Source organism: Simochromis diagramma, unplaced genomic scaffold, assembly GCF_900408965.1.
Source record: "Simochromis diagramma unplaced genomic scaffold, fSimDia1.1 OVJJ01000630.1, whole genome shotgun sequence".
NCBI classification, from domain to species: domain Eukaryota; kingdom Metazoa; phylum Chordata; class Actinopteri; order Cichliformes; family Cichlidae; genus Simochromis; species Simochromis diagramma.
In genome coordinates this window covers 32,714-57,983 of record NW_024386927.1, presented here as the reverse complement: position 1 = coordinate 57,983, position 25,270 = coordinate 32,714, and the positions used below count along the sequence as shown (strand labels likewise).

The 25,270-nt window shown below is 47.4% G+C and overlaps 2 protein-coding genes across 8 annotated transcripts; both read left to right on the top strand.

Annotated features, from left to right (window-relative positions):
- Positions 1-3,412: 3,412 nt before the first annotated feature.
- LOC120736687 (39S ribosomal protein L37, mitochondrial-like) lies at positions 3,413-8,585 on the top strand. 3 transcript variants are annotated; one of them, XM_040036959.1, is made up of 9 exons: positions 3,413-3,924; positions 4,263-4,446; positions 5,651-5,766; positions 5,845-6,033; positions 6,141-6,295; positions 6,383-6,514; positions 7,695-7,769; positions 8,231-8,382; positions 8,437-8,585. In XM_040036959.1, exons 1-8 carry the CDS (start codon positions 3,555-3,557, stop codon positions 8,306-8,308), a joined length of 1,299 nt encoding a protein of 432 aa, XP_039892893.1. In that variant the 5' UTR covers positions 3,413-3,554; the 3' UTR covers positions 8,309-8,382; positions 8,437-8,585. The 3 variants fall into 3 exon arrangements, with proteins under 3 accessions (XP_039892893.1, XP_039892892.1, XP_039892891.1); XM_040036958.1 differs by having other exon boundaries at positions 8,231-8,392; XM_040036957.1 differs by having other exon boundaries at positions 3,414-3,924; positions 8,231-8,402.
- Positions 8,586-9,322: 737 nt separating this feature from the next.
- Positions 9,323-25,270, top strand: LOC120736686 (acyl-coenzyme A thioesterase 11-like). Of its 5 annotated transcripts, none has more exons than XM_040036953.1 (18): positions 9,323-9,330; positions 11,931-11,943; positions 16,267-16,458; positions 16,536-16,605; positions 16,683-16,743; positions 17,161-17,265; positions 18,084-18,219; positions 18,983-19,074; positions 20,489-20,550; positions 20,751-20,870; positions 20,960-21,098; positions 22,031-22,086; positions 22,203-22,269; positions 23,033-23,116; positions 23,189-23,322; positions 24,345-24,512; positions 24,586-24,712; positions 24,785-25,265. In XM_040036953.1, the coding sequence occupies exons 3-18, from the start codon at positions 16,275-16,277 to the stop codon at positions 24,911-24,913; spliced, it is 1,734 nt and encodes a 577-aa protein (XP_039892887.1). In that variant the 5' UTR covers positions 9,323-9,330; positions 11,931-11,943; positions 16,267-16,274; the 3' UTR covers positions 24,914-25,265. The 5 variants fall into 5 exon arrangements, with proteins under 5 accessions (XP_039892887.1, XP_039892885.1, XP_039892886.1 ...); XM_040036951.1 differs by having other exon boundaries at positions 11,913-11,943; XM_040036952.1 differs by lacking the exons at positions 9,323-9,330; positions 11,931-11,943 and adding an exon at positions 11,953-12,202.

Below are 25,270 nucleotides of genomic sequence, written 5' to 3'. Positions count from 1 at the left end.
GTTACAAAGATACTTGAGAAACAGGTAATTTTTTAATTTTATATATAACCCCTTTGTAATACCTGTTCACCAAAGTCTATTTAGCAACATACGTAATGATGTTACACATAAAACACACACGGAAACATTGGAAATCAGGTTTTGGCACAACAACGGTACGGAGCAGGGGAAGGCGGGGCTTGTTCCTTCCTAACCGGTAGGGGTGTCAAATTTACTCTCTGGGGTTTTATTCTAATATTTATATTATTTATCTTTTATTATTGATTTACTTTAGCTCAGCTCAGTGATTAACAGGGTAATGAATCACAATTAACAATAACAATGTTGTAGTGCATTACTGAGTCGTGTAAACTCACAAGGACCTCCCAGAGAGTTGGTTCTGCTGGTGCTGGGTTTTCAGTGGAGGTCACATGTCCTCATCCATACATGTGACCTCCTGAGTCTGACTGAAGCTTTTAAACAGTACATCTGGATACTGGTCAACAATAGCACCATTACTAAGAATGGACTGTGAGTTCAGTTTACTGGTCCTTAATTATTATAACCACTGATCAATGGCCGTTTACAGAGAGCTGGGGAACGGCTGCAATCACAGTACCCACCCGACCAAACACACGACTCCACTGGCTCACTGAAAACGTCTCGTCAGAGGATGGTTGCAGATGTGCTCTACACATGATCCCCACTGCCAGTATCACTAAAAACAATGAGGTCATATATGCAAATGCCACAGTAATACTAAAAGCACTTGGGTATAAGACTGTAAAGAGTAAGCTCCACACAGAGGAGAAGGCAGGAAGCCAAAATCAGTGAAGTCAGTGAACAGCGGTGCAGATAGACACCATGAGAAACATATCCTGGGTGAAAAAGAAGCACTACAAGATGGCTCACAGCTCGGCCCAGTACACTGAAGAGATCTAGTAGGAAAGAAGAGGTCCAGAAAAAAATGGCTTGTTCTCCAGAGCTCCATGCTGTGAGGGGAAAGGGGAAATAGCACAAAGACAGACCCAGCTGAAATTGAGCAATACTGAAAGAACATCGTGGAGAAAGCAGCGTCACATAAGGTAGCCGGTGAACTGAAGACCACAACAATCTCACAGAGCAAGAGCCAGTCAACATCTCAAAGGCAGACATCTAATAATGTGCCTTCAGAATGAAGAGTTGGACGGTGCCAAGACCTGACATTATCTGTGCCTACTGGCTGAAGAGGCCAATGGCCCTCAGTGATCAGCTGGCTGCACAAATATGGGTGCTGCTAACAGCAGGTACTCAGAGCTAGCTAACACGGGGCAGACCTTCCTGCCTTCGGTCATTGCAGATGGCCCCGCCCCTCCCTGAGCCTGGTCCTGCCAGAGGTTTCTTCCTGTTAAAAAGGAGTTTTCCTTCCCACCAGTGGCGGTCTTAGCCTGTTTGGGGCCCCGGGCGAACACTCCCTCTGCCCCCCCATATGAAGAGAGAGAGTATGCATTGTATACAAACAGCTACCAAACAGCCATCATAAGTCATCATACAATGAGAACAGGACAAATCAACAATTGACAACGACTAATTAATATTATATTAAAATCTGTAACACAATGTTTGGAGTTTAGTCTGTTACTGTTGCTATGTTTACCATTTCTTCTTGGAGCAACTGTAACCCACATCATTTCCTTAGGGATTAATAAAGTATTCTAATTCTGATTGGTTCAGGATGACCTGCCATGATCCAATCACACATCTGCTTACCTGCATCTTTGCTCGTTTCTCCTCCTCTTCTTTTCTCTTTTTTCTAACCTGAGCACCTGATGGCTTTGAACTTTTCTTGTCCATCTTCCATTGGTTTTAATTTTGCACTCCAGTATGAACACAAATCCCCCAACCCGAGGATCACCACAACATAACCTAACAGACCTACACCTTAGTTCACAGATTCACTTTGTCTAAGGTGTATTTCTAGGATTTCGCACAACCCAGGATTCAAATCATGAATACATAATTTACATCATTATGAATGAAATGTGCTCTATTTGGAAGCAGCCGGCCCCCCTCCCCTTTCGACGGGTTGTGTGTGAGACTTTAAATCATCAAACTGTAAATTAGAAATTTTAAATTGTTATTGATCCCTTTATCCCTGGTCCCCGGCCTCGGTGGGGAAGCTGTGGCAGGGGCGTGGTTTGCTGGCCTGCTGCAGAGGAGGGGTGACACACTGAGCTCCCTGGGCGGCACGGAGGCGGGGAGGCAACAGGTGTACGGGACAGTGTTAATGAGGGAGATGTCTTTTTGTGTGCCCACAGTGAGATGGAGCAGATGATGCTGGCAGAGAGAGGGAGTGGCTGCGTCCGAGGCGGCTGCCAAAAAACCGCAGATTATTTCCAAATTAAAAAGACACTAAGCGGAACCCGTGTGTGTGGGTCCTGTGTCACAGACCCCGAGTCCTAAAGTGTATATTTATTTCTTACTCCTCTTATATTTATTGTTTGTTTACTTGCACTGCTGTAGCTGGAGCCTCGTCGTTGACTTCAGCAGCGCGCAGGCGCACCGAGGGCTCGCGCGCTCACTTTTCGCGTACAGAATTTCGAAAAAACATCGGTGCGAATTATAAGTCTGTATCATAATGTCTGGTGTTCTCGTGTTTGTTGTTTTGTTTTTATTTTGTTTTATTTTGCGAGTTGGTTATTAGGCGCTGCTCCAGCCAGAGACTCCCCGCCGCCCCGCCCTCTCCTCCCTGTGCCGCAAGCAGCAGGCGCAGCTCGCAGGCGGAGGGCGCCCTTACTCCCAGCAAACGGGCGATAGAAAACCGATCGGTGCCTGTGCCATTCCCAGTATGCGCTGGCCGTGATCCGCCCCCCACTACGATGCCGCCCCGGGCAACCGCCCGTGTCGCCCGTATCTAAAACCGCTACTGCTTCCCACTGTCGCCAAAGTCATTGCTCATATGATTGTTGGGTTACTCTCTGTATGTATAGGGTCTGCCTTATAAAACAAAGCGCCTTGAGGCGACTGTTGTGATTTGGTGCTGTATAAATAAAACTGAATTGAATAGACCAGTTCTGAATGCAAACAATCCCTACAATGGGACAACACCCTTAAACTCCCGGCTAATTACCTGCCTCTCAACTATTGTAGTAACCAAGCTGAGAAAGACGTGACGGGCGTCTGTAGCTGGGATGGCTCAGGTGGTAGAGCACGTCATCTACTATGGTCCAGAACTGCATCCGTCTTTTCGCCAGTCTCTTTATCCTGTCACGAGTAGCCGACTTTGCACTTTTACTGCCAAACAGTCAGAGAAGAAGTCAGCGGCCATCAGATACAGGAACGGCCTGTTTCAACATATACAGAAATCACAATGCTGTTTTAAAACAACGGCTTCATAATCTCCAACATGCGGGATTAAGATTATAAACACGTAACAGCAGGCGGCGCTATGCTCCCTCGTTTACAGCTCAACACAAATTAAAAGGAGAAGAAGAAGAAGTGTCATGGCGCTGTCCCACAGCACGGTTACAGACAAGCAGTGATTCAGGTCGGAGTTTGTTGTTAAAGGCTCAACGAGAAGAACAACGGGAGGAGAAATGTTTCCTGAAACGGCTCAGCGTTTAAAAACGGCGGCTCCGCTCTTCTCTCACGCCGCCTTTTTGACGGATTTGAAGCGGTTGTCGGCACATGGAGGGGCCCGGAGACACCTCACTGTCGGCCGCTGCCTTACAGCCAAGGTCCCCCCTCCGCGGAAACCTAGGGAGAGGGTCGAAATCCCAGGACTGGAGATGGTCACATACGGAGAGAGGATGCACTATGTCCCGGGGCTGGCGAAACCTGCTCCCCAGCACTGGGAGAGGGACTACAAGGACCCGCGATATTACAAGTCTCCCCCTGCCCACGAGATGCGGCTGTACAAGGACAAGCCGTGTTATATGTTCAACCAGAGGACCAGCGCGCTGGAAGGTAACGGCTGTGTCACGCTGAGCACGCCGCTGCCCGGTGGCCGCTGCCCGGGGTTCATTAGACACACATGAGCATTATTAGTTCACGGGAGTGCAAGGGACGCTCGGCTGACTGACAGGCCTCATCAGAAATCACTCATATGATGCTTGTTTATGTGCAACATAATCAAGACTTTAATAAATAGGCGCAAAAGGAGCTTTACTCTGAGAGAGGTTTATTTTGACAGTCTTTGTAGCTAAACGTAGACCCACGTGATCACGCAGATTTCATTCATTTTAAAAAGCTTTTATCTGAAATCTTCAGTTTTATTTATATAAAATTTTGCCTGTCGGTCTCAGGTGTGCGTCAGGCTGCCTGGCTGACCAAAACCCAGGTGATCCCAGGTCTCCCTGCACAGCTCCTCTCCCTCGCCGAGAACCCTGAAAACCAGATCCCAGATCAGGATGAGCGTGTGCAGAATGCCATCAAACACGCACGCTTCTGGGACACGACAGAGGATCGACCGCGTAAAGAGAAATACAGGTTGGGTGACATCTATACTTGCACATGTGGGGTGGCTGTAGTTCAGGAGGTAGAGCAGGTCACTACTGACCGGAAAGCTGGTGGTTCGATCCCTGGCTCCTCCAGTCTACAGTGTCCTTGGACCCCATGGATGCTCTCCGTCCATCGGAGTATGAATGTGTGTGGATGTAGTTAGTATAGACAAAGTGCTCGGGTGTGATTGGGATGTGGTTATAGAAAAGCGCTCTATAAGAATCAGTCCCTGCAGTGTGGACTTCCACAGACACGATGCAACTTTTCCTCAGGGATTAATAAAGTATTCTGATAACAGGAATAACTGCTTCTACACATGTGGATGTGTGTTTGCAAACCCATGATTCACCACTGTTTGTAAGGAAGATCTGACATCATTTGAATACAGTCTGTTTAGGGCTGTGACACGTGTACTGTTTACTGCAATATTTTTTCATTGCTTTAGTTGATGGTTTTGTCCCCATGGCACCACCGTGGGACCAGCCAAAACAACCTGGGGGGTTGTTTGGAAACGAGGGGCTGCCTCTGTATGTTCAGAAAACAAGCTGGTCCCCGACAGAGACACCAACACACAAACCTTCTGTGACGGCGCATGCAGAGAGTTTATGAATGGGAAGCAAACATGCTGACAGCTGCTCCAAACAAGCCACAGAGTCAAAGGATCAGGCTTTTGTCTGCAGCTCACCACATAATAAAGACTGAACCAGTGGTTCTTAACCTGGGTTCAGTCGAACCCTAGGGGTTCGGTGAGTCGGTCTCAGGGGTTCGGCAGAGCCTCCACCATGACATGCACGGCTCATTTTGTGCACCAATAAAAAAACATATCTATGTCTTGAATTTGAAAAAAAAATCATATTTTATTTTTCACTAAAGAGGGGTTCAGTGAATGCGCATATGAAACTGGTGGGTTTGGTACCTCCAACAAGGTTAAGAACCACTGGACTGAACATTAGAGCTGCCATTACAGCTCATATCGATGCTTTGGTCCAGTGGAGTTAACGCATGAACGCAGTGACCTGTCCCTTCATGAGCTTAACGTTCATCAGAGACTGGGCAGGGTTGATGTTTCCAGACGTTCCACACAGCAGCAGTAATGATAGGCGGAGTCATGATAATGCTCATATTATTTCTTTTATTTAAATGTAAAACAGAATGGTATAAACTAACTGTCTCTTTGTTGCTTGTTCCTCAGCAACACTCTGCTGCTCAACCTGCTGCACCTGTGTGCAACGCTGCAGTGCAGCCACCTGGCCGTCGGGAGGAGGATGCTTGCAGAGAACTACTCGCTGGCAACCACGTGGAAAAGAGGTATCGTACCCTCGTGCTCAGCAGGATCGCTTTGACTGCGAGTCGTGACTAATACGATCCAACGTGTTTGCGTGTCAGGTGAGGATCTCCTCCAGATAAGAGGTCAGAACGGTTTACTGCTGAACAGCATGGATCCTCTCCCAGAGATGTCTGGTAAACAGGAGGTGGCCGACACAGCGGATCACGTCCTGGACGCCTTCTATCCCGTCTCCCCGACTATCGACCTCCAGAAAGTGCACGTGTACAAAGAGGAGGTAAACCACACAGGTGAGAGGTTAGCCAGCTGTCGTCCTTTCTGTAACGCAGGTCAGGGTCCAGGTGTGCTTGTGTCTGCTCCTCACGCTCAGTGACAGAAGTCTGTCACGTCCACTCAGGTTTCAGAGATGACTACCCTTACCCTCACGCCCACACGCTGTACTTCCTGGAGTCAGCTGATCCTCGTTGTAAGCTCCGCCCAGAGCAGTTTAGAACCAAGATGATCATGTTTACCTTTGGAAACGCGCTGGCCCGTGCACACAAGCTCTACGGGGTAAGCATGCGTGCAAACGAACAGCAACGCTGTACCTCAGTTTGAACAGTGTTGTGTTTCTTAATTATCCCTCTTCATGTGTGTCAGACTCGTCCACAGCGACTCTTAGACCGTCCTGTGACCGTGCAGTCAGTCGGGACCAATGGCAGGATTTTCCAGTTCATGGTTTTCCAGCTGAATACCACGGACCTCTCAGGAGACGATGGAATTAAAAACCAGGTGAGCTGTATGTGAGGAATCCTGGGCTGTAGGGGTGTGGTCAGAAGCCTGCACGCACTCGTGTTTCTCTGGGACGAGGCTACAGCACGTCTTTAATGACTTTAAAAAACAATTGTGTGTAAAATGTGTTTTCTCTAAACATATGTGCAGATTCCAACATATCAGTGGTGCTGATGGCTCTGCAGCATCAAGGCTAAAACCTATTAACCTGTCATAAGTGATCATGGAGGCGTGTCAGGTGTAGTGTCCATTTACACTGTTGCATACAAAGGATTCCTTTGATAGTACTCAGTTACTGCCCAGTACTGGTCAGAAGGTGTCATGTTGCAGTTTCCACGATCATCAGTTCAAACAGTTTAAGTTATTCAGATGAGCTGGATGAAGACCCAGACCGCCTCCCCCATCAGAGGACACAGCCCAGGGACCTGCGTGTGTCCTCACACCTGCACTGTGTGCTCTCTGCTTCAAATCAGTTGATCACTTTGTAAACTTGTAGCTTTTCTTCATGGTTTGTTTTGTTTTCACGTGGAGAAAAATCCGAGTGAAGCTTTCAAACCAGCCACTTCAAATGAACAACTCAGCAAAGAAGAGCGGAGAATAATCTGCCAGCATCCAGTCAGATCTAAGCCTGTTAACCTGTGTGGATTATTTATGCTGTGACATCATTCAGCCTTGGAAAAAGAAAGTACAGGATGCTGACATCACGCCCTGATAAGTAGGGAAATATCACTGCTGTAAATGCAGTCCATTTACAATTCAAGGATTTGACTACAGATTTGCAGATTCAGTGCTCGCTGTATTGTTCACCATGATTTCCTTCTTACAGCTCGTGCTATGTTGTGCTAAGTATCACTCCAAACCTGTCAGTGTGGCACAAAGGCACGGCTCACTCCTCGCCAGTATGTAAATGCTATGTATGTCTTGGTGCTTCCTTGTGTTATTGAGGGTTTGTAATAACTCCACAACTTACCAGCCCAGTTTAGCCCACAAACATAAGAGCAGACTGCTGTGACGATGCTGGAACAGTGGCTACGTCTCTGATGGCCTCAGTAACCCTGTGTGCTTACTCAGCGTTAAGCTTATGGATGTGTCAACAAAAGTTGTTCTTTGTCCTCCAGCTAATGAGTCCCAAGTTAAACCCCAGCAGTCTGTTTTAGCTGTTCCATTTGTCTGTTTGCAGATGTGGCTGGAAGAAGACGTTGAGCTGTATGATTTTGCAAAAGTTCGACCGCTCATTAAAAAGAAGCAAGTCAAGGTACAGTTTCTGTTTGAGGGGAGGCGTGGCTTTCACTAACTTTACTTATCTGTGTAGCTGTCAGCCTTCCTGTGTCAGTGTGCAGGAAGCTGTACTCTAACTGCGCAGTAACTGTGCTGCGCAGTAACTGTGCTGCGCAGTACAGTTACTGCAGAGTACGGTTACTGCAGAGTACGGTTACTGCAGAGCACAGTTACTGCGCAGTAACTGTACTGCGCAGTAACTGTACTGCGCAGTAACTGTACTGCGCAGTAACTGTACTGCGCAGTAACTGTGCTCTGCAGTTACTCTGCAGTAATGCAGTCTGCATGAATTTTTAGCTGCAACACTTTTGATGCATAGTTAAACAGACTGGTGGAAACTGTTACAGACGTATTGCATATGCTTCCTTTTGACTGTGTGATGGGAGGAGCCACAGTGAAAATGTAATGGTTCTGATTGGTTGCTTTGTGTCTCCACAGATACCAGCTGGTCTGGCCGGATACAAGCCTGAGGTGTTCAGCAAGTTCCTGGCACTGTACCTGCATGGAGCTGTGTAGGACTGCAGACCTCATACATCTGTTGTGTGTTTGTGTGAGCGATGCGCTGCCAGCAGTCAGTTGCCTGTGAAGTCTGTGTGTGTCTGTGTGTGTCTGTGTGTGTCTGTGTGTGTCTGTGTGTGTGTGTGTGTGTGTGTCTGGGATCTAAATCAGCATCTTCTCAAAACTCCTGATTTTCTTTCAGTCAGTAACAGCGTCCGGGTGTTTCATGGAGCTGCACCCACACTTCATCTACATCTTTATGATAACTTCTGAATAAAGGCTGCTTTTCTCAACACTTTGTTTATTCTTTCTTTCTCATTAAGGTTATCAAGCTGTTCATATGTAAATTCCAAGCTAAGGCTACGTCCTGAAGCATGTCAGTACCCAACACGTTTCGTTGGGTTGCTGTTCTATGTTAAACGTGTGGACATACTTTTCCTTCCACATCGAAAAGCAAATGAGTGGTTTTCCTGTTCAGTGACTATGTTTATGCTCATGTTAGGACATGGCCTCTGGCCGAGGGCGTTCTGAATACTTAGAGAACAACCACAAATAACACATATGGTGGGTTTGCAGGATTATCTTCTGTAGTTGAACATACCATTTTATCAAGGTAAATCACACCAGGCTCAGGCTGAAGAAGTCAGTCTTCCACATCCTAAACAGAACAAATACATCCTGAATGAAGCTCACAAGCAATGGGAGTTTAGCAGTCTGAGGAAACTCACAGCACACAGTGGGGAGCTAAGAAAAAACAGCGGGTAATTCAGTGGATTTATCACAGCATGTTACTTTCAGATATCTGAAGATCGTGTTAAAATTGTCGTTCTGACAAAATGCTAAAGACACAAATGCTCATAGAAGTCACAACAGTATTAAAAGTGGCAGCGCTGACCTGAAATCTACAGCAAGGATTGTGATTTTACTCTTACTTTAAAATCTTGCTTCTCACATACAAGTGTCCATAAATCTGCTCCTTCCTGGTTGTGTGACCTGCTTCATAACACCAAACAGTGCACTGTTTCCTGCTCTCTCCGATCGTGTCCCCTTTGTCTTTCTTCTCTCGATCACCTTTTCTATCCCTTTGAAGAAGTGAGGCTCCATAAATGCTAAAGAGGTAAGTATTATTTCTCAGTTGCAGTGAATAGATAGAAAATAAACTGTAAACAGAAGAAAGAAGAAGAGAAATAACAATTTAACATAAACCAGTGACACACTCCAGGGCCTGATCAACCCTGGCAGGGCCTCCTTGGATGAGGGTGTCTGGTGATAATGGCTGAAACACCCGATGAATCCAAGGTCCACTACTGATGATGTGTCCCAAATTTAATACGATAATTTAGATCAGATCTCTAATCCCTAAACCTAACCAAGGAAGGAAAAATGGCAGATTAGCCTGGGTAAGAGACCAACAGTTGAGGCACACAACGCTGTGCTGCTGGCAAAGTTTCTGGGCTTTCCTCATAACAGCCATCCCTCAAACCTTTCTCAATTTAAAGCAGTGCATAATCAGGGATTGTAACATCTAGTCCTTCTACTGAAACGCACATCAAAATAAATGCCCAAATACGCTGCCAAGAACAACCCAGGTTTTAAAGTCTTTTATGGAAAATTATGCCGTTTAATGTTTCGTTGCACTCTGAAATAAAAGCATATACAAATAAGAAACTGGAGTTAAAGAAGAAATCATGGAATCAATTTATAGACCAAAGTGTATTCTAAATGTCTGACTCGTGGCTTCTTTCTACAGTACGTAGAAATCGAATCCTCTCCCATATCTGTAGCAGAAGTTCCCATGAATGTGGACCTTGTAGCTGCTTTGCTTTCACTCTTCTGTCCAGTTCAAACCAGCTCGATGGGGTTTCAGTCTGGAGACTGTGCTGGACACTCCCTTGTTCTATTTTCCTGAGGTAGTTCTGGCATAGCTTGAACTCGTGTTTTGGGCCATTATCTTGCTGTAGGATGAACCCCTGACCCCAGAGGGAGCTGCAGGATGCTATGGTAGCTGTTTTGGTTCAGGGAGCCTCTCACTCTGTACGAGTCACCGACCCTGGATCCAGCAAACAGCCCCAGACCATCACACTTCCTCCTGCATGTTTGACAGTTGATGCCACACACTGTGGAACCGTCCTTTACCTACTCAACGCCGTACAAAGATCCTGCGTGATGATCCATCAGTCCATAATACCTTCTTCCAGTCTTCAGTCGTCCAGTGTCGGTGTTTCATGGCCCAGACAAACCTCTGTCTTATTCTGACGTCTGGCTTTCTTTCTGCAACTCGTCCTGTCAAACCTGCAGCTCAAAGTTTTCTCTTCACAGCTGGAACGGAGACTTTCTCACTACGACCACTATGAAGCTGCTTGAAGCTGCTGTCCTGCGAGCCGCCATCACACAGCTGTTACCTCTCAGAAACTTGTCCTCTGATTCAGTCGTGTCTTTGGGTCTGCAGACGTCTTCCTGTCACAGTTTCTGAGCCTTTGATGCTGAAGGAAACTGGACTCACTGACACTTTGACTTTCTTTGCAGTTTCTCTGTAGGACAGACCGACTGTAACAGGGCTGGAAACACAGTGAGATGGACCAAGGCAAGTGTAGTGGAACAGAAAGTATTTATTTGCCATACAGCTCTCCTTACAATAGTGATGGCCGCTTGAAGCTGACGCTCCGGTGCGTGTGTCACAAAAATGAACACACTGCTTCAGAAGCACTGTGTCGAAGCTTGATTCGTTTGGCCAGAGTCACATGATCAGAGACACAGACTGGGCCATCACACAGTGGAACCAATTCTCTGCTTAAATAAAAACCAAACAGGATGACCTTAAATGCATCATGTTGTTACTTTACAAGTTCATACCCCCTGCAGTTCACAATCAGTTCTACCCCCGGGTCAAAAATATGTCTACGAAAATTGGCCTAATATCATATTATTTATAAACACAGCTGTCCAGTGATGAACTGCATAAGTACGTGGAGGCGGGGCCTCACATACTCCACGCTGTGTTGTACATTATTGTATTTACCAACTTCAAGCAAAGAAAGACCACACCATGGCGCATGTTTAAAGAACGAAACTTTATTAATCAAATGTATTTATTAATCAAACAGACATAATTATTTCAGTTGAAAGCAACCTAAGGGTGGCCCAGTATCCACTCTGTGGGCAGTCTTAATGAAGAAGAGCGCTTTAAACTCAAGCTGCGCTTCATAAGTTTGGCCACCAGATGTCACCAGAGGACGGTGAAACGCTTGGAATAATGAGCCGTTTCTAACACAAGCTTCGTTTGGCCATCATTACCTGTAGGAAGGCTTGCTCAGCCTCAGCTTTAAGTTGTTGACCCACGCTGCGTGCCTCTTCCCTTTGTACCATTCCAAGGACAGACTTCATTGGACTTGAAGGACTAATTGCAATAAATAACTGGAAGAACTGGGCTGATCTAAAACTTTTGACCGTTGACTTTGTAAAAATTCGCTGTTCTCTTCAGCTTATTATCCAGGAGCTAAATGTTGCACATGTACAGCACATGGTTGGTATAATCAGCAAATCGACGCACATAGGCGTGCGTGTGTGGCTTTTATTTTGAAAGGCACTGGCGAAATCCGTGTTGGTCGTTGTGTTTCGTGAGTCTGTGGAGCTGTGTGAGTGGCCGCCCTCAGGTTTGTTCCTCTAATGTACACTAACATGTAGGTAATGGTCTCGGTGCGGGTTTAGGCTCGGCTCGGACTGGAAACCAGGCTGGCTCGCAGGCGCAGTTTGTGGAACTAGAAGGACGCACAAACCTGTGAACTGGGAGCTGCTGGGCAGAAACTAGTGGTTAGACTGGGCGTCACCGTCAGTCACTGTCTGTTGTGTGCACAGTGCAGGAGGACACCGGTCGACGGTCACTGCTGTTTGTTTTAGAGCTACAGACCACAGGTACGTAACCGGTCCCCGCTCCACCTGTCCAGACCAGGACAACATCTGTACTGGGACTGAGCAGACCAGTCGCTGTGTGAGAAGCTTGTTGGCACAAACCTCTGAGGTCCAAAGCTGAACGAAGGATCGTTCAAGAAACTGTTAATGTGTCGCCACCACGAGCTGTGTCAGAAACATGAGTCACGGCCACAGTCTGTGAAAGTTCATCTCGAGGCTTCCGTGTCAAACTGCGACGTGCTTGCAGCACAGTCCTCACCTGTGTGCGCTGAGCCCTTCACCGAGCAGAAAGCTTGGAGCTGATTCCATCAACGCTGACAAACACACACCGTGGTTTGTGAGTGCTGTGAAAGCGGATGAGTGACGGTTTGTTAGAGCCTCATTGACCAGCCTTTCTGATACGTGGAGCGACTTTATGTTGAATGCAGTGTTGCTTATTGACTGAGGCTACAAACGTTTTCACTGCGCTGAAGGCACAAAGCTGTTTTTCCGTAGACTTGTATGGCTGAAAGCCAAAGACATCGCCCCCTGGTGGCATCCAAGAGAAACGCTTTTTACTTATCAGGCCGGTGTTGGCTGTGGAGTATGGGCTCAAAATGTGGTCATAAATATTTTGTACTTGTTACAAGTACGAATTTTGACCCTATTTTTCTTCCTTTCATCTGATTGGTGAATGTCATGTCAATCACAAATGTAACAATCCAATCAGAGAACAGATGGGTTTGGCTGTCGGAGGGGCGCTTTTTTTGAACTGCAGGTCTTTGAAGGGAAGAAATGCCCTTTTACATGCCAACCCAGCGTTTTCCTTTCACCACGAAGGAAAACAGTCTGTGGTCGTTTGGTGATTTTTGTGTCACAGGTCTACGTGTTTAATACAAGGACTTCCACAGCCTTTTCAACAGCGCTGCGGACCGCGGGGTGGGGGGGCAGTGTTTTGGAAATGACAGTCTTCATTACAAAGCTTTCTTCGTTATGAATTAGCATACATGTTTTCATTGAACATTTGAAGAACCAGCAAAAAAAAACAGAAACTCTTGTAGTTCACATAAAGTCAGAGATAGAAACGACAAGGAGCAGATGCATCTAGTACAGGTAGAGCTGCTGCAAAAACCCACAGAGCCCAGCAGCCAGCAACAAATTCTGGATCCTTTGCTTTTAGTTAGCAGTTAGCATTAGCAGCACATCCTGCGTCCGATGTGAAAGGACTTTTATGCTGCGCACTGTGACTCACAGCAATGGTCCCGGGTCAGCCCTCACTTTGTGTTAAACTAATCCTAAAGTAATAATGTATTTCTAACCACTGATATACCACAACTTTATCCTTTCAACAGCTGCTGAAAGTAAGGGGACCTAACTGCTACCCTTCAAGGACCTGCAGTTAAAAAAAGCGCCCCTCCGACAGCCAAACCCATCTGTTCTCTGATTGGATTGTTACATTTGTGATTGACATGACATTGACCAATCAGATGAAAGGAAGAAAAATAGGGTCAAAATTCGGACTTGTAACTTGCAGGGTTTTTTTTTTCTAAGTCCACACACAAATCTTTTTTACGCACACACAATTTTTTTTTTTTTTTTACACATACAAATCCTGATTTACAAGTACAAAATATTTATGACCACATTGTGAGCCCATAGTGGAGGCCCTGAAATGTCTGTGAGTGTTATATTCATCCAGTCTTCATGTAGTAAATGGTTCTCATGTGGAGCTTTTACTCGAGCCCTCAAAGTGCTTTAAGCAGCACCTCCCATTCAGCTGCGTGTACACCCTGAGTGCTCTGCTTTGTATCCACTTTGAGTTTCATGGAGTTTTCTGTTTGGTTTTTGTTGTTGTTGTTGTCGTTACCGTGCTTTAATGGTGCCACCTCCTCTATCTTATTCCACTTTAAGCAACGATACAAAAGATCAGTTGTAACAAGTGAGAACAAGTCTGGCTCTGCATGTTTCACATACTGTCTGTACAGTCAGTAACCTGGGGTTACCTCAGCTTCCTGTTAGCTTATTCTAAATGCTCAATCTATGTTAGCCTTTGGCACGAGTGCTGTTAAGTACACATAACATACTGTTTTTGGCACCATCCCACAGTAACTACAGGTTAATATTTATAATAATATAATAATAAAATTCTAATAATGTGTTTGTATAGTCTGTATGCAAAACAACATTGCAAACTGCTGTACACCCTACATGTAGCACAACAACATAGAGTATCTGTGTATTTATGCACATGTGCATAAGCACATAAATGAATACAACGAAAACAAAGAACAATCAACAACATATCAAACTATGTATTAGAACCTGAACTATAGGATACAATAAAAATAAAACCTGATGCATTAAGAACAAAAACCAACCTACTGTGTTCTGGAGCATGCAGCGCAGACGATGCTGTGCAGGCATGCAGTGACCAACAGAACCAAGCAATCAGCCATCACAGCTGTCACGTGTCAGACAGTCTTAGTGATATGCAGCTCCACCATAGATCCCACCGAGCTTTAGCTGTCGGAGGGCCTCACAGCTGACTCTGGACTCCTTTGGTGTACAGAGGAGTTCACGGTGTGCCCGGATCCTGTGGCTGCAAAGCAAATGTAAAGAATCACCATCATTGACCGTTCACATGAGGAGGTCTGGTGTGGCGTTGTGCGTTACGGCTAAACTTGTGTTCACTTTGTTCCAGGACTCTTTATGTGCGTTATTTAGGTGCATCTTTACAAGCCTCAGCTGTGCTGCACGTTCTTTTCCACTGATAGTGGGCTGACGTGGATCCATCGACTGACACTTGCAGTCAGTTACCTGATGAATGTTTGGTGGGAAGCAGACTGGGAGTGCTGAGCAGTAGCTCAATCAGTCTACAGTTGGTTCTAGGGCTGTTCGATATAACGATATATATGGATGATGATATAAAAACATCTATAGTTTCATTTTACGCTATCGTTTGTTTCGTGGTGTCGCAAAATAAACTGTTTACGGCAATAATTTTTCATCGTTCTGATGTCACTGTAGTGGCTATATTAAGTTCTTAAAGTTCTCTCTTTCTCTTATATTTAATATAACGACACTACGGACGGACAAGCGCCTGTTTTTAACGACGGTAAAAACCACCGCGTGTCCGCTTGTTCCACATAAACCTTTCACAATAAAGCTCAAGATCCTGTTGAGACTTTACAAAATAAATTGAATCACGTGAAAGATGCAGATTGTTTACAGATGAGAAGCAAAAAAGAGCCGCCAGGTGCTAAAAAATAAACCTTAGACTCAAACGTTAGAACAGGCTTTTCCCCGCAGCACGCCGTGTGATAAATACTCACAAAGAAAACGGCGCCGTTACAACTTATGTCTAAAAATGTGTCGTTTCATGCATCGTTAAAACACTCGACTCCAGCTACATGACACGCAGCAGGAAACACTTCACACAAGACGAGCTGCCCGAGATTCACAGACTTTACAGAAAATGTTACAATTTTGTGATTTATATCGTTATCGGACGATAGATGTCTTATATCAGGATCTGAGATGTTGGTCATATCGCACAGCCCTAGTTGGTTCTTTGCTAAATTGTCTGTTGTGTGTGGACGCACTGGTTCACCTCCTGGGTTAGGTGCCTTTTTCGCCCCAGCCGTTTGCAGCAGATGGCCCCGCCCCTCCCTGAGCCTGGTTCTCCTGGAGGTTTCTTCCTGTTAAAAGGGAGTTTTTCCTTCCCACTGTCGCCAAAGTGCTGCTCACAGGGGGTCATATGATTGTTGGGTTTTCTGTGCATGTATCACTGTAGGCTCTACTGTACAGTATAAAGCACCTTGAGGCGACTGTTGTTGTGATTTGGTGTTTTATAAATAAAGCTGAATTGAATGCTTCAAAAAGAGTCATAGGTCAGTTTTAAGTGACTGAACAAACAAAAAGACATTCATCTGAAATCGGACTAGAGCAAAACTATTGTTCAGTATCAGGTTTCAAAATGATTACAAAGTCTGGCTCTTTGGGGGCAAAACAAAAGAAAATGAGGTGTGACTCAAGACTTTTGCACAGTACTGTAGCTTCAGTGTCTTTCCTTTCATTTGTTTCCCCAGCTTTCCAAATGAGTTCCAGGACATCAGATTGTTTGGAGGAAGAGGATGGAGAAGAAGAGGAAGAAGAAGAAAACTACAACCCGACAGAGGTGAAAATGAGTCAGATCGTGATGCCCTGTCACAGCAACCATCGGCAGGAGCTCAGCGTGGGTCAGCTGCTCAAATGGATGGACTCCGCCGCCTGCCTCTCAGGTGAGCTTTGTGTGTCACAGGTGTGTGTTGGAAGCCTGTAGTGCATGTTGTAATGACCTCACTGTTCGACCGTGCAGCTGAGAGGCACGCTGGCAGTCCCTGCGTCACTGCTTCGATGGATGACATCCACTTTGAGCACACCATCAGGTGAGAGGAGGCGTGTGTGAGTGTGTATGGAAGGGTTGGGCTGAAGGTAGTAACTCCGCCTTTCCATCTTTCTTCAGTGTGGGTCAGGTGGTGAATATCAGGGCAAAGGTCAACAGAGCCTTTAACACCAGCATGGAGGTCAGTGAACTTCACGCTGCTGTTCTTTGTGTCTTTCGTTGTTTTTGAAATCAGGCATGAAAGCATTGCTTGAAAATCCCAAAGTAAGAGCTGGCAGGTGTTTGCACCCCTCCATCGTCAGCAGGCTGAATAAAGTGAAGCAGTCTGAGAGTGTGGACTTGTAAAGCCAACTCAAGGATCAGAGCTGCCCACTGGGCTGTGGGGGGGCATGCTGATTTCCACCACATCATGTTCAATCACAGAAGTTGATAAAAAAGCCTAATACGTTTTCTTTGTGCGGGGCTGTGACATGAATGAACACTGTGAGCTCTAAACACACTAATTCAACTTCCTGCCATTCAGTTAGCTGCGTGTGCTGTTCTCACGGGTACAACCATGTGTGTTTACCTTAACGTACTGTCCCGTGCTTCCCCTCAGGTGGGCATACAGGTAAACTGTGAGGACCTGTTCTCTGATCGTCACTGGAGGGTTTGTCATGCCTACGCCACCTTTGTTACCCAGCGCACAAGCACAGGACAAAAGGTGCGGGGAGTGTGATGCGTGATTACGACACGCTGGAGAGTGTGTGGACGTTTGCCACATTACTGATAACTAGATGAATGTCACTGTTTAAAAGCATGTTGTTTATGTGTTGTTGCATCTCAAAGGAAATTTAGTGCGTAACCTAGTAACCGTTCAAGATAAACATCACAAAATGCTTCACAACAATGCCAGGACATAAAAACAAAGGTTGACCAAAAGTCTGAAAAGAGTTTGTAGTTGTTTTTCAATTCAGTTTTATTTACACAGCATCAAATCACAACAACAGCCACCTCGAGGTGCTTTATACTGTACAGTAGAGCCTCAGTGATGCATGCAGAGAAGAGCCCAACAATCACATGACCCCTGTGAGCAGCACTTTGGCGACAGTGGGAAGGAAAAACTCCCTTTGAACAGGAAGAACCAGGCTCAGGGAGGGGCGGGGCCATCTGCTGTGATTGGTCGGGGAGGGGGGTGGGGGGGAGAGAGCTCAGAGTCTGGGGGCTGCTGTTCGTGTGTCTGCTTTAGTTTTCAGCATCGTATGATGCACAGCGAGCACACGCTGATCACGTGACCTCGGGGACGTGCTGGGGACACATAGCTGACGTTTGTAGAGCTCCAAAGGTCAAAATCCAGCGTCAGAGTCTCAGCACTTATACGGGATCTTTATGACTGTGAGACAAACTGCAGCAGCACCACAGACAGACACCATCATACCACAAGCTCTCATTGTAAAACAGAGTCATGCCTTTTAGTGCTGCTGTGGTCTGACCTGTGTGTGTGTGTGTGTGTGTGGTACCTCCTGACCCCGAACCTCACAGGTGACCTTGAAGCCCATTGTTCCTCTCACGCAGAAGGAGCAGGTTGAATACAGCGTGGCCGCTGAAAGGCGGAGGGTCCGAATGGTGCACGATGACATCATCAAGGATTTGCTCTCCAATGAGTCGGTGCAGCAGGGTGAGTGTGACGCACCCGGCCACGTCCCGGCAGACAGCAAAGTCTTTTCACTTCACTGCGTCGTTGTGCGTGTAGAAAGCACAGGATACAAGAGAGCAGCTGTGGGTTTACACGAGAATGTCAGAAGTGCTGGAGAAGTGTGTGAGGCTGGTGCATGACATGGGGAGGTGTCTGGCATCACAGCAGGGATCTGCTCTCAGCCCCTTCTGTGAACGGTGAGGTTTGCAGATGATGTGACCTGTAGGGAGAGCAGGGAGGCTGCAGGTAACAGGAAGGAGTTTAGATACCTGGGCTCAACCATCCAGAGCAACAGACAGGGGAAGAAAAGAGACAGGTTTCAGGGTTGATATGTGACGGAGGATTGAAACCATGGTAGTGAGAGCTGCCATGGTTTGGAGGCAGTGGCACTAACAAAAACAAGAGGCCGAGCTGGAGGAGTTATGATGTCGGGGTTTCCACTGGGAGTGACCACTGTGGACATGAAATGAGGATATGAGAGGAACGACTCGAGTTAAGACGAGCGTAGGGAGGCAAGGCTGCGATGGTCCGGGCACTCGCGAGGAGGACAAAGGAAGCTCAGGCAGGAGGAGAAGCCGGCGAAGCTGAGAGAAGAACATTTGCACTGACCTGATACTTTAGCCTGTGGCTCCATGGCGTCTGCTGTGGTCGCTAACAAAGACAACCGTCTGGCTCTAAATGACCATCAAACTTCAATTAGTACTTTCTTCACATAGAGGGACGACTTGACTTGTTTCTGTATCAGTTGACAGCTCAGTGGGACCCAATGCAGTGGCAGCAGAGAGGACTCGGGTGGAGAGTGTGGAGCTGGTTCTGCCTCCACATGCAAACCATCAGGTCAGTTCATTTCATGTGTTTCCCATCTGAACTGGAGCGGACGCGGCGGTTTGTCGCTGGTCTGTCTCGTGCTGTTACAACGTGGAATATTTGAAGGAGACTGAGTTTGAAGCTGTTGTCACCAGAAACACCTGCGTGGCCTCGTTTCGTACGAACAAAACATTTGGCTTTTATTTAATACGCTGAAGTGGAGATGCAGTAGCATTTTATTTCTTTTACTCCTTTTTTGGTTCAAAACATCAGCTCATGGCCTCCAAACACTGACTACATCTGAGCGTAGACTGAGGCGCTGACTGCTGCTGTCAGAGCGATTTTGTTTTGGTCGTTTGCCTGTCCCATTTGGTTCTTTAGCCAGATCTGTTGTCTGAAGACCAACAAGGAGACCCAATGGATTTACTTCACCAAGTGGATCATCACGGCCTTGCCGTATTGGTCCATTTGATCGACCTTTGTTGTTATTATTTATTTTATTTTATTTTCAGTTGTTACAGACGGGACAGACATGAGTGAGGGATAGGAAAGGGAGAAAGACTTAAAAAGAGAGAGAAGAGAAAAAAAAATCTCCTGGATCAGCTGTTGAGAGAAAAAAAGAGAAAACAAGCAAAAACAACAGAGCAAGACACTAAACACAACAGCATCACGTTAATCTAGCTGAGTGTAAACAGCAGTAAATACTAAATACTGAATGTTGTTGTGCAGCAAGCAGGACCGACAGCGCACAATGTGCTTTGAGGTAGCAGCCAAGAAAGGTGTAGTTTATGTCTATGGACAGTGAACACCCGTGTGCACACCTGTGTGGATCAGCGCGCTTGTATTCAAAAGGTTTCCACATGTGATGGTCTGCTAGAGGGTGTAGAGAGCCATAGCCCCGCCCCCCAGGGCATGAAGCAGGTATGGAGGAGATCCAGGCTCAGACATCCAGAGGCCCCAGAGTGCGAGAGCCCAAGGAGGACCACCGGAGGGGCATCCGTGCCACCCTCCTGGGAAGAGCTGAGGAGAGCCCCAGATGAGGGGTCACCCAGCAGCCACGGAGCAGAAGCCAGAGGGGGCTGCAGTGGCGTGCCCGCCGGCTCTGCCGGCAGCCAGCTGTGCCAGAGTGAACCGAGCCGCAGGCCCGGAGGCCCGAGGGCCCCCCACGCCCCGGAAGAGGCCTGACCGAGCAACAGGCGCCAGGCCCCGCCAAGTAGCCACCGGGACTGAGCTGCTACATACCTGAGCGCCCAGCCCCGGGCAGAGCGATTTCTGAAACAACACAAATGGCTGAACTTGTGTCTAAACATCTAACTGTGAACTGTGTGTATGGATCCTACACACAGGTTTGTAAATGAGGCCCAGCTGTTTTACATGTGAGTGTTCATCAGTGTGTGATGGTACCGCTGAGACTTGTCAGATCATTGCTGTGTTTGAATCCCAGGTGAATACATTTGGAGGGCAGATCATGGCCTGGATGGTGAACGTAGCTACAATCGCTGCCAGGTACAGTCACAAACACGTCTTTCCTTCATATTTTTACCTAAAAATAGGATGCACCATTGTGACCTTTGACCTCCACATTCTGATCAGTGTAGTTCAGTCCTCGTGGCAGATTAAAGGATCTGTCCAGCTGTGTGAGTAACCTGAACACGGCGAGCACGTGGGAGGTCGTGGCCTATTGTCTCTGTGCTCTCTGCTTGCAGCCGTCTGTCTCAGGCTCATCCCACCCTTCGAGCCATCGACATGTTCACCTTCAGAGGACCTTCTCAGGTTGGAGACAGATTGCTGCTGAAGGCGATAGTGAACAACGCCTTCAGAAACAGGTATCCCAGAACGCTGGCAGAGACGCAGCACTGCAGCTGTGCAGCAGACAGAACCACTGGTTGCATACTGACACGTGTCCTTACTGCAGCATGGAGGTGGGCGTGCGCGCGGAGGCCTACCACGAGGAGGGGCCTAACCGACACATAAACTCCGCCTTCATGACCTTTGAGGTGCTCGATGATGGCGGGAAGCCACGCACATTACCACGGATACGACCTGAACCCCTGGTGAGTTAAGCTAACGCTCACAAACGGCTCGTTAGCGTGGATGTGACGCGGCTGTCTGTGATTGGCTAATACTGACTGAAAGACATGAAATCTGCTTCAGAATTTGTGGTATGAAACCGCACTCTGATTGGCTAACAAGGTGTCAGTCACAAGACATCAGCCTATGAACGTTTCACAGCCAGACTCCTGATAACAGCTGATCTTCACCCAACGTGAACTCAGAGACAGCGGTGGGTGACATCAGTGTAGCTGGGTCAGCCTTTTGCACCGCCCGTGGTGCTGATGGATGGATGACTGCGCAGCAGGAAACATGGCCTCTGCGTGCGTTTTCCTTCCTTTGTTTCTGGTGGAAGCGTCACAGCGTCCGTGGCTCACAGGCCTGAGCACGTCCACATGCCCCGTCACTGTGAACGCTGTTATTATGAACTCCATTCAAATGTTGAAATCATGTAAATACAGTATTACTATGATTGTTACACATTATACACCTGCAGGAAAGCACGGTCAGGGGAGTGTGTGCTGGTGGGGTTAAAGTGTGGAGCAGTAGATTGACAGGATAATGTTGGTGTCAGCTTCACTCACGCTTCATCTGTGGTGAAGCAGTTTGTGGAGATCGTCCTGTAGGATAAAACACGAGTGTCATAAAGGAGGTGCAGAAACACTCGATTAAGCCGTGACGGCTGAGCAGCGATCAGAGCTTCACATCATGTTATCAGTCATAAATCCGTCTGATGGAGCGGCCGTGGTGTCGTTACAGGCTGAAGGGCGCTCACTGTAGTCGTAGGTCGTTATCAGCATGAACAAACACCGAGTAATAACACTCCACTCAGTTTGTGCCACAGATCGGTGTACTGGTCATAAACTGGTGCTGGGAATCTGCCCGCTGTGTTACACACTGGTGCCCTCTGCCTGTGTGTCCGTCTCATTTACAGGAAGGACAAAGGAGGTTTCAGGAGGCAACAGCCAGGAAAAAGATCAGGCTGGACAGGTACATGTCTCCAAACAGCCCCTAATGCACCGTCTCTGCAGCTACATCAGCGTTTGTTGTGCAGCTTTGTGCACAGTGCCATCATCCTGATGCAGCATTCCTCTAACTGTGTTTAGGAAGTACATCATTTCCCGCACGCAGGGGGAGGTGCCTCTGTCTGTTCCCTGGGATCCCACCAACCAGGTGAGGAGAAGCTCCACGCCGTCACCTGTACTGCTCACGTTAGTCCACGTGGACTCACGGGAGAGAAACTTTCTTTATATACATGTGTGTATTACTGTATTACAAATAACAGACAACTTGGCACCTTGTTACTAGCAGCTTGTCACAAACACATCATTAGTTCTCATTTCTGCAGCTGAATCTACCGGACATACGGGACATAAAACAGTATTTTTGCACCAATAAGGTGATTTCCACAGCTGCTCGTCAGCTGATGATGATCCTGTCACAGCCTGTGCTTGAGCTGGACACAGTAAACCTTTAATAGTTTTCTCAGCTGAGTCTCTTCACCCACATCAGCGTCTCAGCTGTGTGTCGGTGCTGCGTCGTCACGACTTGTGGGACATGATTTCTGTTTCTTTCTTAAAGGATGTTCAGTGATTTGTTCCGCTGCAGTTTGTATGATCTGACCGAGCAGACCTCAGCGTGTTCATGTCGTCCCACTTAGCTCCAAACCTGAGCCACAGTCAGACTCTCGCCGTGCCTGCAGACTGATTTAGTCGACTGAACCTCTGACAGGCCGACGTGTCGCACTGCTGTGCTTCACCTTCACTGCAGATGAGAAATAGTGCTGCAGCAGTTTGTCTTCATTTTGCACCCTTAATACTTACACTGTTAGACGGCGCTGATTCATATATAATAAGTAGTATTTGAATGGCGGGAGGCGGCCTGCTAACGCTGAGCTCTGGAGATGAGTTTGTGGTTCCTGTGTTTGTGCTTCCAGGTGTATCTGAGCTTTAACAACGTCTCAGCTCTGAAGATGCTGGCAGCCAGAAGCAGCTGGCGCCTGAGCTGTGAGAAGGACCAGGTATGTGCGTCTCACTAATGAGCTGTTTGTTTGTGTGAGTCTGCCCATCGGTGCTTTATGTTGTGTTCACAGGTTCAGCTTTACACCCTGGAGCAGAAGTCCATGCTGAGTTTCAAGATTGAATGTGAGGTGGACGTTCCTGCTCACAGAGCCTTTGATTTACTCGCCGAGCTGAGCAACAGGCCGAGCTGGGACTCTCATTACAAGTAAGACTCTGGGACTCGTCTGTTTGCCCGTTGCTACGAGTCAAGTTCAGCGGTTTCTGTGCGCGGCCTGTTTCGACTCGCTGCCTCGGTATTGTTCTCCGATTCCAATGATGGACTTTTCTGAGGTTCAGGGTTAAAAATAAGCGACGTGTGGTTTAGGTTCATGCTGCTCACTTTGCACTGAGGCTGACCTGTTAAGGTTAAAGTGACATTAGCTGTGAGGGCCTGTCTGTCTCTTTATTCTCACGTTTACATAAAAGGGGAACGGTGGCTCTCCCCCAGCCGAGCCAGCCTGCAGATGAAGCTCATCCTAGCTGCTTAGATTTGCAGCCTTACGCTTTGCATTGATCTCATGACCAGCAGGTGGTGGAAAGAACGTGGTGAGCAGCTCTTGAACCCAAAATCCCCTTGTCTGTGGAGGAGGCGGAGCTTTGTCTCCGATGCTGTCAACACCGTGGGCCTGTGCTGGTGGAGCAGACCACTGTGGGAAATCCCAGTTTTAAAACAATAACTGGATGTTGTGGATCGGTCACTGAGGTATCACAGTGGGGCAGACTCCCTTGCTTGGGGCAGACTCCGCCCCTCCGGGTTCTCCCTGCGTCTCCCTGAGTTCCCCCCTGTCCTCCAGCTTCCTCCACAGTCCAAGGACATGCAGTTAGTGGGTTAGGTTAACTGGAAACTCTCACATAGGTGTGAATGGTCGTGTTAAGCCCTGCGACCGACTGGCGACCTGTCCAGTGTGTACCCTGCCTCTAAGACGGCTGGGATAGGCTCCACCCCCTGCGACCCTGAGAAGGATAAGCAGCAGAGATGGGTGGAGATCTGGGTGATGTCATCACCAAGCCCTTTGTTATGTAGTTTTCCCCTTCAGTGTCCCTATGCACGAGCTCCACCCCTCAGCTGGTGAAGCACAGAAGCAGCTGTTTGCCTCTGCCGTGGATACCTGTGGAGTAAACTGCAGCTTAGTCTTTAAACAGTGCTGCCAGTCCCCTTTTTAACAGTGTGTATGTTTCCTCAAACAGGAAGTGCGAGCTGATTCAGCTGGTCGACAACGATGACTTCATATATCGTGTGGTGACTCCATCGGTGCGTCATGGCGCGATGGGATCTCCCACTGCAGCCAATCAGGCAAAAGGGATTCTCCAGGACTTCATCCTGTTGGCCTCCAAAAGGAAGCCATGTGGCAGCGGGTCAGTAGAGCCAGATCCATCCACCTGTGTCCTGCAGGGTTTCCTGATGCGTTCCCTTTCTGTTTTCCTTCAGAGACCCGTATGTCATCGCCCTGCGCTCCGTGTCCCTGCCCACTCACCCTCCCACTGAAGGCTATAACAGAGGAGAGGTTCTGTGTGCTGGATTCACCATACTGGAGACCAAAGACAACAAGTCCCTGGTGAGGAAAGCAGCAGTCGTACATGTGCTCTTATCACAGCTGGCTGTTATTAGTATGTTGTCTTTCTTTCAGATCAGCTACTTTAACCAGGCGTCTCCGGAGGTCCTTCCCTACATCTCCACAGATATTGCCGGCCTGTCCTCCTCTTTCTACCACACCTTCTGCTCCTGCAGCCAGTACTTGACCAGGAACAGACTGTGACAGTGGCAGCAGCCTGTCCGAGGCTCTCCTCAGCACCAGACGCTACTGTGGGGACAGCCTGCTTGGTTTATGTGGCGGGAAGACTTTATGATCATTTCATGGATTGATACAAAGGTCAGCAGTAACAATCGACTTGTTAAGTGAGTAAAATCAGCCGCTGTGTCAGTGACTGAGCTGCTGTTCATGTTTGTAGGTTAAAGGTACATGACTGTAACAGCTGTACAGGTGTGGGCTTGTACTTAATGCAGGTTCATTTTAACACTAACTGTTTGCTGCAGTTCAACGTGACGTGCTGGTTTAAAACATGAATATTCACTTTTTCCACTGAACTACAATAAAGTGCTGTGTTGTATTTTT

Excerpts from the sequence above, each read along its gene's own strand:
- LOC120736687 (XM_040036959.1), top strand. The coding sequence starts at position 3,555 with ATGTTTCCTGAAACGGCTCAGCGTTTAAAAACGGCGGCTCCGCTCTTC. Across the intron at positions 4,447-5,650 it reads CCGCGTAAAGAGAAATACAG|CAACACTCTGCTGCTCAACC; the intron begins GTTGGGTGACAT and ends CTTGTTCCTCAG. Across the intron at positions 6,296-6,382 it reads GTGCACACAAGCTCTACGGG|ACTCGTCCACAGCGACTCTT; the intron begins GTAAGCATGCGT and ends CATGTGTGTCAG.
- LOC120736686 (XM_040036950.1), top strand. Across the intron at positions 20,871-20,959 it reads AACAACGCCTTCAGAAACAG|CATGGAGGTGGGCGTGCGCG; the intron begins GTATCCCAGAAC and ends TCCTTACTGCAG. Across the intron at positions 24,513-24,585 it reads AGGAAGCCATGTGGCAGCGG|AGACCCGTATGTCATCGCCC; the intron begins GTCAGTAGAGCC and ends GTTTTCCTTCAG.